The sequence below is a fragment of the Acanthochromis polyacanthus genome, chromosome 4, assembly GCF_021347895.1.
Source record: "Acanthochromis polyacanthus isolate Apoly-LR-REF ecotype Palm Island chromosome 4, KAUST_Apoly_ChrSc, whole genome shotgun sequence".
In the NCBI taxonomy this organism is placed as follows: domain Eukaryota; kingdom Metazoa; phylum Chordata; class Actinopteri; family Pomacentridae; genus Acanthochromis; species Acanthochromis polyacanthus.
Window position 1 is genome coordinate 22,186,680 of NC_067116.1, and position 14,042 is coordinate 22,200,721.

Consider the following 14,042-nt stretch of genomic DNA (forward strand, 5'->3'; position numbering starts at 1 on the left):
CTCAGCCAGTCTGGCTGAACACTGACCTCAAAACAAATCTCAGCTCACTGAAGTTGGGGCCACTTTGTCCAGCTCACCTCCAACAACTGAAAAAACTCACTGGGACATTTAGACGACACGCTGGAGTCATCTGCCACCCTGGCCCCAGAGCGGGACCACCCCTCTCCCTCACCCTGTCCCACCCCACCACCATCGCCTCCACACTCCCCTCCACCCTCTCCTCCTCCAGTACCAACCCTGGCCCCTCATCTGCCCCTTCCAGCAGTGCGCAGGGCGGTGGAGGATGGAGAGGGAAAGGCAGAAGAGGGAGCCCACGGCAGTCAAGCCTCAGCGGACTCTTTCTGCAGGGTAATGGGTCTCCTTGGGATGGGACACCGACTCTTCGTGCCCAGGCTGCTGGCGGTGAGAGAGGGGGGACAGGGATGCTGATGCTGAATGAAAGAAACTGAGCATGCAGTGGTGTTAACTTGTGTCAATAACGAGGACAAAGGAGATGAAAAAGCCGTGAAATGTGTCTCAAAAAAGCAGTCAGTGTATTTGTTCTATCTGTTGCGATGATTTCTTGAACTTCGTCCATCGAGGTTATATGAAAGTTTAAGTGCAGCCTGCAGGTTCTGCTCCTTTCGGCACGCTGAGTGTAGATGTTCCAGCTGACTGCCTTCTGTTTTATTTGTAAAAAATGACTTGTCTGCTTTCTGATATAGGTCCTAAATCTTGCTTGAATATTACTGTGGAAACTCCTTTAGAAAAAGAAGCTCTTGAAATCCGAGTGTCAATTCAAATGTGACTGTTTCCTTTTCATAATGTTTAGAATTTAATAGTCAACAATGATCAAGCTGATATAGAAGATTTTGTCCTGTGAATAACAGACCACCATATCTGGTCACGCACTCTCAGGATAGTCTAGTCTGTGCGTCTTTTCACCACAAGATGGTGGCATTGGTGTTTTTAAAAATGGTATTTTAAACTCTTATTGACTAAACTCTGTGCTCCCTACAAAAGCATCCCTCTCTGCATTCATTGAGTACAGTTAGTTATAAATCCAATTTTTTTTTAAATTTTAATGTTGTTGGGTTTTTTTACTGTGCTGAATCTAGTGGAGAAGCATAATACTTAGTTGAAATAGTTTGGTGTGACTCAAAAATGATGTATTGTTTTTTAACTGTTCAGATTTCAAGAGCAGAATTGTTTTCGATGTGATTTAGCTGAACAAAGTCAATAGTGACTCTTGCAGATCAACGTAATATTCATCCAACTATTCACTCAATAACCCTGCTTTCAGTCCACCTGAATATACCAATCTAACTGTGCAGTTTGTGTACTTCATGCCTGACTCTTGATGACCATCTCTTATCTGTCTCCACCACCTCTCCTCTCCGCCCACCTCTTCATGTCTCCCTCCAGACGTCCAAAGAGGATCTGTTGCAGGCAGACTTTGAAGGGGCTCTTAAGTTCTTCAGAGTCCAGCTCCCTAAACGATACAGAGCTGCAGAGAACGCTCGAAGGCTGATGGAGCAGGCCTGCAATATCAAGGTAAGAAAGGAGCTGCACATCCTTTGGTCCTTACTTTGCTGACATCTGAATCCCAATATTACATTGTAAAATATAGTTCCTTCCACTAACACGTGCATTAAATGGGTTCAAACAACACAGTAAATAATTCCTGTCTTATAATCTCCCACTACAACACAAAAGCATCTTATCAGAGGGTTCCGATGTCCATGATAGAGAGTTTTGTAGGATTGAATTCCAGACTTCCTGGTTGTTTTCCCCACTCCCTGGATTATTGGTGTCTTGATCATCTCATCTATGTATTTGGTGGCCAGAGGTGCAGTCAGGTTCCCTGCATTTCATATGCAACACACTTTGCAGGGAGAAGCTGAAAGACTGCTATTTTTCATTAGACTTTTTCATGTCTTTTCTCTTCCAGCATGGCGATTGCGTGCATTCCTCTATTCTGGGTATTTGAAGCAATCTCGATTTGTTCAAGCCTTCACTTTCTGTGAGGCAGGAAGGAACTAAACACTTAACAGCAAATAGGAACGCTTTACTGAATTCATATCCTGGGAGCAGGATCTCTGCCGTGTTAGAGAAGCCTGACAGAGTGCTGGAGGCAAATGATTGCATTCTTTTTCACATTGTTTAGTTATATTGTGTGCAGTCAGTCTTTGCACCGTTTGTTGTTTTAGCTTCTTTTATGTGCTTTTTACACTATTTATTGCACCTTTATCTTTCACTGACCACACCTCAGTCTGAAAATAGCAGATAAAATGGGTTTTTGTGGATGGGAGTCATAGTTTCCTTCAAAACTCACCAGACTGTGTTTTCACAAAAATTCTCGTGGACGTGTTCGTCATCGTTCTCCTTATGACCTTTAAGAGTGTGCTGGCATTTAAGGAATTTGCTGAGGTCACCAGAGACCAGAAACAGTACACGGTGTATATAATATTGTGTGTCTGTGTATGTTAGCAGTGTGTGTTGTGATAGAGGAAGGAAAGAGTTGACAAAGAAAGATGGAGGAGATAATCATCCTCCCTCCACCCTTCTCTATTTCTCTTCCCTGTGTGCTCTCTATTACTGTCCATCTCTCTAATTAACACTACGCAGTTAATACTTTACATTTGAGGTATTTTCTGAACGATTTATCCAGAAAGGCCCTCGGGTATGTGAGCAAATTGTGAAGTACTGTGTTCAAGTTCATACTGGCAGGACTCTTGGTTCTTGGTGTTTACGTTTCCCTTATGTTTGGTGTATTAACGTGTTTTTCTACATACAGGATATCCTGCACTGTTACTCACTGTTTATCTCTGGTGGTTTAGTGGTTCTCTTGCACAATCCTGCAGCAAGATAACATAAAAACACACTTACAATGGCAGAAACGTACAAATCTATCATCTTCTACCACCAACTACAGCAGGATCAGTGATTCTGGGCATGAAGTGTTTTGGAATAGTGACTGTGAGCAGCATAGCATATGATAATTTCATACTCACCAAACCATTCAGTGGCCTCTGCTGCCCGGTATGGAAGCCTCTGTAACCGACCTGCTGTCAACGCACTGTGTGCAGGCAGGCAAGGTGGGCTGAAAGAGGTGGTCTGTCTGACAGAATGATGTAGCCTCAGGACAAACAGAAACACTTTGCTTCTCATTCTGCTCATTGTGCTTGTCGTCATCGCTCCTTGCTGATCTTTCACTCCCCCCAGTTTCCTCTTGCATTGACATATTTATCACATCATTTTCTCTCTTTTCTGAGACAAGCCATGCAAGCTGAGTTCTGCTGAGTTAAAGCACATATGCACTAATACAAGTGGTAAACTGCTAGCAGTCTGACTTGGTCTCATTCCTGCTCAGTCACATGGGAGGGAACCATATCCATCCTGGAGGTCCCTGTTTCAGGACCACGCCAAACCTAGGAAAATTCAACTGCTGCCCTTTTTCAAAGGTTGCACAGCATGACACATTCAGTGAAAAGCCTGTGTAATACTCCTGTAATTAAAACATGGGTGTCATGTTGTGTTGAATTCCAGGGAGTTTTAGAATTGAGAATTTTAAAATGCATGCAAAAGCTGTTATTTACTTTCTAATGCACAGCTTTGATTATGCAGAATTAAAAATAGAAATTTTTACTAGAAATCTACATTTTTACTCAGGATTGATGGTAACAATGGTAAAATATTCTCTGAAGAGTCCCTTATCCATAGATTCCTAGATTTTGGCCTCACAAGCGTTACTGACTGAGTCGAGGTTGTTATTAGACCCAAGATTAGGGTGTTCAGTGACCAAAGCGCCAACACAAATACTGAACACATCCTAATATCTACAGTGTGATTTACGCTTCCAAACTGTGCTTTTGTCTGAGGTCCTCTCCTCAAAAACAATGTCTTTCCGCTGTCCTATTTTTAAAGCAGTCACTCTTTTAAGTTTTAAAATAGAATATATCCCTGTGGATACAAGTATATGGAGTAAGTCAGTCAGAAAGAGATTAAGAAAGAGAGACCGCTAAGAGGAGATGAGCTTTTCATCTACTGCTCCTCACTTTTCTACATCTTTTAAAACTGACCATCAGACCAACTCACCCGCAGTTCACAGCTTGTCACATGAGCTTATAATATGTTACACTGGACAATGGCACATGAGGTCACATATCCCTCCACAACGTGCCATATCAGGTTATATCACAAGGCCTCAAAAGACAGTTTGCCACTCTGTATCATCTTGTTCTCTTCTAGTGTTGACACCCTCTCCTTTGTGCTTCATCGAAATCCTCCAGAGCTGCATTTCTCTATGTCCAAACATGGCATATTAGAGGTGAAACTAAGCTATTTTCATTGTCCATAGGAATACTTTTTACAGTCTTTGTCACAAAATAGAAATGTCAGCCGCTGTTTGTCTTCAAATTGAATTTTTGATATGAAGGAAAGAAAAGCAGTTAATCATGACACTTGAGGTGCTACATCCTGTTCACATTTTTTCTTATTCAGTAAAATAGCTTTAGTGCTTAATCATATTTCAAAATAGCTGAATAATGATCAGCTAATTAATTGTTTGACATTCCTTTACTTAATGCTACACCTTAACCCACAGATCATATATCCCACCCATGATAAACATAATTATTTGAACATGATATTAAAAGGTAACTTCTAGATTATGTTAGCCAATAGACACAGTGCTTTACTGAGAAGACAGTGGAAGACAGATTATGTGTTATCCCCATCATAGAAAAAGGGCAAACCAGCCTGTCCAAACCACATTGCTTTCTCTTCACCCCCCTTTTACATATTTTTCTCTGTCAACGTTTAAATCGGATCAACTGAACTCCGTAAGCTGCTTAAAACAGCGAAAGAATTCACTGGCACCTTGGCTTGATGAACACAACGGGTAGTGGGGTGACTTAGCCTTTCTGGGGATTATGGGAAGAATTTGAATTTCTCAGCCTTCTTAAACATCCACCGGACCGCAGCTGGAGTGATGACTTTTCAGGACTTGAAGAAAAAAGGAGAGAAATGTCATATATTCATTTGCTGCTCAGAGGTTGGCTGATTAATCCGTCTTTTGCCAAATCCCTCCGACAGAGAAGCTAAACTTTAACAAACTGAGTCGAAAGAAGAGAGAAGAGTGTGTGTAGAGAGACTGACAGAATAATTTGTAGAGGAGGAAAGCCATAGAGTCCTAGAGAAAGACTTACAGGGATAGAAGATGACTCAGAAGCAGCAAAGACACTTTGAAAAGGACCTACAGCGAGAGAGAGGGAATGTGCAGTATAGTAGGGCTGCAACTTATGATTATTTTCGTGGTCCTTTAAAGTTGTTGATCATTTTCTCGATTAACTGATGACTTCCTTCATCCATTAAATGTCTGAAAAAGGTGAGAAGCATTGAGCAGTGTTTCCCAAAGCTCAAGATAATCTTTTCGGAAGTCTTGTTTTGTCCACATCCCAAGATGTTCACCTTACTGTCAGAGACGAGTAAAGAAACCAGAAAATATGAAACTTATGAAGCAGCAATCAGTGGCTTTCATTGAAAAATTACTGACTGATAAATTAATTACCAAAGTAGCTGGCAAATAATGTAGTAGTTGACAAGTGTTTGTTTAATTGTTTCAGCTCTACAATATAATGTCAGATAGCAGCATCGGAGGGATTGAAACCTAAAAGCAAACATTTTTAGATACAAGACAATAATAGAGCTAATAGTGTAGCTTGTTTGCATTTTAATGTTTCACGCTTTTAGAGGAAGAGTAGATGACAGTAACTGATTTTATGTCTCATTGTACAGCTTGACCGTCTCAACAGAATTCTTGGACATGGTCCTCAGATAGATCCATCTGTTGCTCTAAAGTGTCCAGTTCTCGACTGTCTTAAATAACACCAAATTGCAAAAATTCTCTGACAAATGAGACTTGAAATAGTGGGGGACCAAGAAAGGGCTTCAAAACCCTCTGTTCCCTTCACTCCGGTAGAAAATATTTGCCTGCTGGTGAAATTCGACAGTTACAAGGACATTTCACTGCAGTGTAGAACCGTAGCAGAGCTGTGGCTTCTTAATGTAGCAGAGCTCAGCACTTCTCTTATCTCATCAGACAGGCTCAGGATAGTGTCCCTGGGTATAAGACAGTGGCAATGTCTGCACTACCGCAGGTTAGCAAAGTCTCTCCTAAATGTATGCTACATTTGAGTCTTTTAGCCATTTGCTACCACTAGTTCAACAAGTATCACTGACAAATCAAGTCTACAATCTCTTTGTGAAACCCCAGTCTTGTATAGTAATATTAGATGCTTCCTGGTTTGCCAGTAAACAGTTTGTTTTCAGCGAGGAGGATGCTGGTTAGATTTTAAGTGTGGGTCCTTTAGGGAGATGCTGCAGTGTTCAGGCATCATCCTGGACAGCTTAGCATTTGCTTTCACTTCACTTCCTGGGTTTTACTGTTGCAACGATGTGCAGCTGTGAACGACAAGTCACTGTGGTTGATCTGACAACTTCCTTCCTATCTCTCTGAATCTCACATACACACAAATGCACACTCACGCATGCAGTGTAGATGTGTACGCAAGCCTTTATCTTTATTTTTACCAGTAGCAGGAAGCAGAAAAAAGAAAACCTACAGACTGCAACCTACCAGGAGTAAGAGAGATTAAGAGAGAGGGAGGGAGAGGATAAGTGTACGGAGTGGAGAGAGGGAACGACTCACTCACTGGAAAGGAAGAAAAAGCAATCTCATCCTCCTTTGTCACACACTTCTAGCGTTACAGAGAGGCAGAGGGAGAAACAAACAGGTGTGTTGTACTGCCCTCGCACTCTCCTCCACCTCCCCTCCTCCCAGTGGGCGGGGCTCAGCTCCTGAGGGATTCTTGAAGGCAGCCAGTCGCCTCCTCCACTCTCAGAGAGAAACAAAACCTGTCAGCCGCACTCCTCTCCTTTCCTTCTCCACCACTTTCCCTCCTCGGTCTTCAGCCTCCCCTCCTCCTTGCTGCTGGCAGCCAGCAGGAGTCAAGATGATGCAGGAGGTGTCCATCATGGTGGCGTATGACGCTCATGTAGTCGACCGACCGGGTGAGGAGGACACCTTGGCTCGCTTGGTCGCCCACTCCAGACCCCTGCGAGCTCCCAGACCAGTGGTAGGTCTGTTCTCCCGTCATTTTTTTTTTTAGCCCTTTCTTCCTTCTTTCATCACTCCTTTCTTGCTTTCAGTGTATGCCTGTTTCACCCCCGTTTCTAGTCACAATTGCAGTTTTGGATAGGAAAAATGGAAAGAGAACTTCACCTGCCTCCACTGCTGCTTTTCCTTTTTTGTCTGATGTAGCTGGTTGTTGGTTGGTTTTTTTTCTTGTCTTTATCTCATTTTAATTCTGACAGCCGTTGTGGATGTGTTCATAAATAGAGGTGGAAAATGCAGGCTTTACTGAAAATTGCATCTTTCTTTCCATGCGGTAGATGGTGTACATGAGTGCGTGGGTGTGTGTTGTGTTCCTACTGAGAATGTGTCCGATGTTTGAGGTTACAGAGCTTTGTCAGTCAGTCCATGCAGAGCTCGTTTGTAGCTCTCGATTTGTTTCAATTACTGATACAAAATTGGAATCAATGGAGATATTGTGAGTGTGTATGTGGGTGTGTGTTTCCCCCACGTGGGTAATTCAATTCTCTGGCCTACTTTTTCCTCTGATGTCCAGTTGCTGTTGTTCTTATTTCAATATTCAAACTCTTAGACTGCGTCTTTATGTAAGAGCAGATCACTCTGCTCCACACATACACACTCTCTTTCATTTAACATAATACCCAGTTTGTCATCTCAGCTTGGAGGTTTGGGACCAATTCCATTTTCTGCTGCAAGGATTCAGGTCAGGGATCTAAAAGTGGGCCTGGTACCATTTCCTGCAGCACCAGGCCTCTGAATCAGACTGGACCCTCTGCCCTTAAACTGACCCCTTATGTTCACACTGAAAGTTCTGCTCCGCAAACCTGAAGTTCACTGATGCAGCTTTGAGCCCTGAAACACATGTACACACGTGTGTGTAGAACCATGTATGTAGATTCTAAAACCTGTACTGGCTGAGCAAGCGTAGTTTTGCCCTTGGAATTTGGGAAATATCATTAAAATGAGGTATGAGATGTTTCTGTACAGGAATAGTGCTAAGAATGTCAGCCTGTGTCAGGAAGTGTGAGACTCGGAGCATGTTCTCCTAATGCTGTTGATAACCAGTAATCTGAAATATGTAACTTATTTCACAGTTTTGTAAACTTTGCGTACAAATTTCAGTTAAATAATGAAAACAAGATATCCTTGTAAAGGGCCGCAGTGTTTTACAAGAGGGGAGTGTCAAAGAATTGCATAAAGTGTTAAGCAAAGTCAGGGAATGTCAGAGAATTTTGTAATTATGACATTTTTTAAGCATATTTAATTTCATTCCAACAATGAATTAGGCACAAAAGGGAACCTCATGTTGTTGGGGATCTCATGTGTTTATAGCAGTACCATTTGTTTGAATAAAGGCCTCGCCTCTGACAGGTAAGCCAGCCCAGTTTTATGTTGCATTTCATTACAAAGTCATGCTGTAATGTTTGTGTGCTTTACGGGTGTTGGAGAGCAGCAGATTGTAGAATCAGATGTTAGACCTCAGCTTATCTATTGAAACTTACGTAATACTAAATGTCCACATTCATTAAATTGTACTGATTTGATTTAGTTTCTAGCTAGAGTGCAATTATTTCACCCAAAATGATAAACGTTAATTTAATTTTAATTCAAGGACAAAGTCAAGCAAAATCGCAATTGAAAGATAAACTGAGCCGCAGTATCATGAAATGGCAAAAGGATACTGATAAGAACAAAGGAAATATAGAAGAGATAAACATATAGCTATGCAGTTTGTCTTTACAGAAAATGTACATTGATCAACAACAACATTATATAATCTGCCTTGTAATACCAAATATACTCTGACCCTCAGATGCATGGACTCCACAGAGCTCTGTTCTGTGGTATCAGACATTTAAGTCCTGTAAGTTATGCGTCAAACCTGTTTTTCTAGAAAATCCTGCAGATTTTGGACCAATTTGAGATCCAGGAAATTTTGGAGGCCTCTTTGTCATGTTATTCAAGCCATTCCTGAGCATTTTTTACAGTGTGGTAGGGAGCATGGTCCTGTTGAAAGAGACCGCAGCCATCAGAAAGTACTGTTGCCATAAAGGGATGTAGGTGGTCTGCAACAATATTTAGGTACAAGTCAAACTAAAATCCATGTGAATGTGATGGACAGTGGTCAGCATCAAACCTGCAGCTACTCTTCTCCATTTTGTGTTCTGCCACTTTAATATCATAGCCAGCATTACGGTCCTACAGTAGCTGTTCTTTGGGATCAGACCACGTGGACCATTAACCTGCACATACATGAATAAACACCGGGTTCTCATGACTCTGTCACCAGCTCAGTGGTTGTCCTTCACTGGAGAACTTTTTATAGATACTCACTCTGATGTTCTTATCCAGTCATGAAGCCATCGCAGTTTAGTTCTTGTCAGAGTCATGCATATCTACATAAAGTTCAAGAGCTGACAGTTCCCACACTTTGGCTGGTGTCATTGTAACAAGATAGTCATTGTTACTCACGTCACCTGTGCTGTGGCCTATCAGTGTATATAGTAACCTTCAAAACTATTTGCATGAAGATTCCTACGTAAGTGAGAAACTTAACATTTTGTTAGCATCAAGGAATTACTGTCAAACCATCGCACTGCATACAGGAAGCGTGGAACATATGACGGAACCAGTGTGTAGCTGGCTTGAGAGATTCTGTAGGAAAGTGCTTGAGTGCAGTAAATGAGTTTATAACATGAGGTGAAACCACAAGACGGGTAGATTAAGGTGGGTTTAAAATGTCAAAACTGGAGGTGTGTAAAATCTTAAACACGAGTCACTCCCTCCTTTTCTTTTAATGTCTCACACTTTCAGTTTGTCTTTGGGCATTAATTCAGGACGATTTCATGCAATAAGGTTTCAACAAGAGCCAAGAAGAAGTTGCTCCTGTTAAATATCGTTTTGTTTTGTCATGTTGTATATCACAAAGAGAAGTGAAGTTGAAGCTAACCACAAAAAGCCACATCCACTTAACCAAATATTATTAAAAAGGTCATTTGGGTTGAATTTCACCGTGTAGAATACAAACTACATAATTTTAAGTGAGACTGAGGGATTAAGTTTTAAAAAATGCATCACTCTCATGTTTGAATAGAGATCAGGTTTACCATTAGGGGATGAATTGTTTTTCTAAGCCTTTTTACAACCAGAAAGAAAAGAATTATGGACACAAATATTTGAGTTTGTGGTCAGTAAAAACAACTCTTAGGCTAAAATACAGTGATCACATACATACCAAAATAGTATTTTTGGCATGTTGAACATCCTTTTATCACCTAATGATTATCTTTCAGGAAATACTGTGAAACACGAAAAAACTGAGCAGTCACTTCCTTAAACAATACGAGTGAAACTGAATCATAAATAGATTGGTAGCGTCTAAAACACCATGAGTTTGTAATTGAAGCTACACTTCCAGCCCTGATAGTGCTGTTGTCTCTGGGGGAACATCGTGTTCGATTTGTTCGTATTGTTTTGTTACAAAAAAGTGATTATTAACCAGCCTGCAGAGACCAAGCTGCTCTTTCTTCCCACACAGATAACAACAGAATGGGTCTGAGTTCTGTTATCTGCTGGGGAATTGTGTGTCAGACATTTTACGGTGTGACGTTCATTCACCTCAGTGGCTCTTTGGTAATAAAAGTGAAGGATCAGTAGGGAGGACAGGTAATGACTGGCCTGATAGGTTTCCTGAATAATTGGTCGATTCTGTTTCCCTCATCTGTTTTTTTTTTATTATTATTCATGAACGAAATCTGCAATATAGTGATCTACTTTCTAGCTTGTTGACTGGGAGATTGTTGCTTATTTTTCGAGAATATACTTCTTTTGTGACATGGACAATTACATCTTTGTTTATTTTAAAATGCTGTAAATTTTAAGCTCCTTTTTAATAGAACAAACTGATTTCAATGTCATTTATTTGAAATACAATTAAAAGAAGGTAGATTATGAATGATTATTATAAATGTGTTAGTTCTGGAGTAAAAGGAAAGTGAAGCAACATTTATTTCTTTTGTGTCAAATCTGTAGACACCAGACTGCAGCACGACACTATATGAGTTTAATTTGAAGTCAAACAGACAAAGAAGATCTTTATTGATGATAAGTAATAATTGACAAAATGCTGAAATAAGCCCAAGAATAATCATTTCTGTCTTCCCTGTTGGATAAAACAGCAGTGTTACTGTTGTACTTACTGTACTAAACGCTGTGTTGTCGCACTTGACATTGATTCTGTTACGCTTCTGTTGTGTTGTGAATCAACAAAAGAAATAAAGTTGTATACGTTTTTTAAAGAAATGACAGCAGTGTTCAGATTTTTTTAACTGTTTTCTTTCTGTCCTTTTATATTTAAAACAGAAATACAAAAATAGACTGTATACAACTTCCTCCAAGTGTGAAGCAAGTGATTTCATTTTGCAAGTTGCATTTAAACGCAACTAGTGAAGGACAAGCACACTCGTACAAACAACACACATGCCAGTCTCAGAGGAGAGGTCATGTGACTGAGACTGACCTGGAATCCCCAGCCCTGATGGTGGGCGCCATGGCAACACTGTTTCCACACAGGGGAGATAACATTACCTCCCACCTGATGCACACACACACACACGCACGCACGCACTGAAATATCAGTGAGTCATGAAAGCTGCTTCTCTACTGTTTGGTTTAGGCTAATATTTTGGAAGATATCGCTCCTTAACTTAGAGACTAACAGTCACATGACTTTGCGTATTTGAATGTGAATTGGTGTGAAAACAGGACATGTTAAGAACAATATGCAAGAACATTTTGTGGACAAAAACACTGATAAAACAGATTCCACAATATAACATAAAAACACTGCAACATGACCACAGTAGTTCAGCAGCAACATCCAGAGTTGGTTCAGTTAGTTTTGTGTTGCTACAAGAATATCTATTTGTGTTTTTTCTGTAAGACTTTCAGCTTCTGTGAAAACCAACGCTTCTTCTTTTACTACGTAAATGTTGGATGCTGTTTCTCAAACCCTGTTGAAGTGTTTCTAACCTGCGTCTGATCTCTGACCCCTCTGATAAAGTCTTAATCGTGTCTGGGAATGAAGATGTGAAACGTTAATGCAGAGAGAAGCAGCTGCTCTGATAGTTGCTGGTTCCCACTGAAAGCAAACATCTCAGTCAGGGAGTAGACATCACAATCGCATTCCTTTTTTTTGCCTCTTCCAAATAAAGTGAACACACATTCACCCTCTAAACTCACAAACAACTGGGATGGGCTCAGATTTTATCAGACGGGCCACACGAAGTTTACAGTATCATAATGATGTCAACAACTTTTGTGTTTTTTTTCAGGTTCCAACCAAAAAGCTGAAGAAGTTTGAGAAGGAATATCAGACACTGAGAGAGAGCCAGCTGCAACAAGAGGACCCCATCGACCGATACCAGGTACGGCACACACGCTTCAAGATGTACAGCGAGATAACTTACTGCTTTAAATGTTTGTAATAAAATCGTGAGAGCCTTGGGGACAGCTGTGGCTCAGGTGGTAGTGTGGGCTGTACAGTAATCACAGGGTTGACAGTACTCCTTAGACGCTGCAGCATGGTGAATTGGTGAATTAGAAGCACATTGTAAAGGGGTTTGTAGAACCTAGCTAAGGCTACATAAGTGGAGACCATGTGTTACTTGTGGTAAACTATATTATGTTCTGGTACATTTTCTTATTTTGTCAGTTTGGAAAGCTAACTACAGGCATCCTCTTTTTTATTACATAATCAAATACATCATATTCATGTGAGAGTGATTTCACCTCCTGTAGGTTTTCAATTGAATAATTTAATAGCTTCTCAGTGTGCTCAGTTTTACAGATGGGAAAAACAGCTCTTGGCTCTTCAAGGTTGTGATTTAAAGAAAAAAAAAGCTGTTCTTTTGTTCCTGTGAGAATAAAACCATAGCAGGGATGAAACTCAAGCTATTTTTAGGAAGCATTTGTTGGTAAAATTAACCACATTTCTAAGTTTAGAAACCTGCTGTGAGCACAGATTTGTCCTATCAAGTCTAGTGTACCTTAATTTTTGTGAGTCTTTTCTGGCTTGGAACGTGACTTCTCACACAACACTGACTTTTATCATCATCGAAGCAAACATCTATGAAAAAGTATTTTTGGATGAAGCTGCCAGAGAGTTGTTAGAGAGCTTTAGCTGCAGTGACTTCATCTTGTCTCTTCTTCAGGAGGTAAAAGCAGGAGAGGTGAGGCAGATATTTAAAGATTCAGACCAACAAGCAGCTCCACTCCATTTCATCTGCCTCATATTCTTTCTCTTCCTTTGTTTTTTATTTCTCATTTCTATTCTCCAAAATTGCCTTTCTTTCGCCGTTGTTTTTTTTTTTTTTTACTTTTTTAGTGGACACACAAGATGTGCAATTTTTTTTTATCAAGACATTTTGAAATAAGTAAACAAGTTCGACTTTTGACAGCTTCCGGTACTTTTTCCCAGCTGCGGCAGCACAGCTTGTATTGTTTTCACCTACTGCTGCAGGAACTACCACAAAGGCGACTATGAGTACTTTGCCAGGTGTTTATGTGTTTGTCTGGCAACATATCCAGATATGTTAGCAGGAAGGAACATTATTACTGTATGAGTCCCAATATACTGTCCTGCTAATGCAGAAACATGTAGCGTTGTGCTACTAGCTTGCCAGTTGCAAACCAGTGTGATGATGACTTTCCAGTTCACTTCTGGAGAGTAAGAAGAGCACTCCAAAGCAGTTAATATTCGTATAGTAGTGGTAGTTGTTGTTGTTGCAGGTAGTCTGGCATTTCTTCAAATTTTTTTGTAACTACTGTTGCATTAATTGTCTCTACTCATATCCAAGCCAAATCCCAGATGTGTGCATGGTTAGACTTAAAGATGTATGGCTAAAAC

The 14,042-nt window shown here is 40.6% G+C and overlaps 1 protein-coding gene across 4 annotated transcripts in view; it reads left to right on the forward strand.

The window, feature by feature from the left end:
* rabgap1l (RAB GTPase activating protein 1-like) overlaps nt 1-14,042 on the forward strand; it is a 129,321-nt gene that overhangs the window by 105,802 nt on the left and 9,477 nt on the right. For 3 of the 4 annotated variants that reach the window (XM_051947207.1, XM_051947208.1, XM_051947209.1), the window contains 2 exons: nt 1,405-1,533; nt 12,469-12,561. In XM_051947207.1, coding sequence (XP_051803167.1) covers nt 1,405-1,533; nt 12,469-12,561 — 222 coding nt within the window. Of the gene's footprint in view, nt 1-1,404; nt 1,534-6,689; nt 7,119-12,468; nt 12,562-14,042 lie in introns of those variants that run through there. The other variant, XM_051947210.1, reaches the window with a different exon arrangement.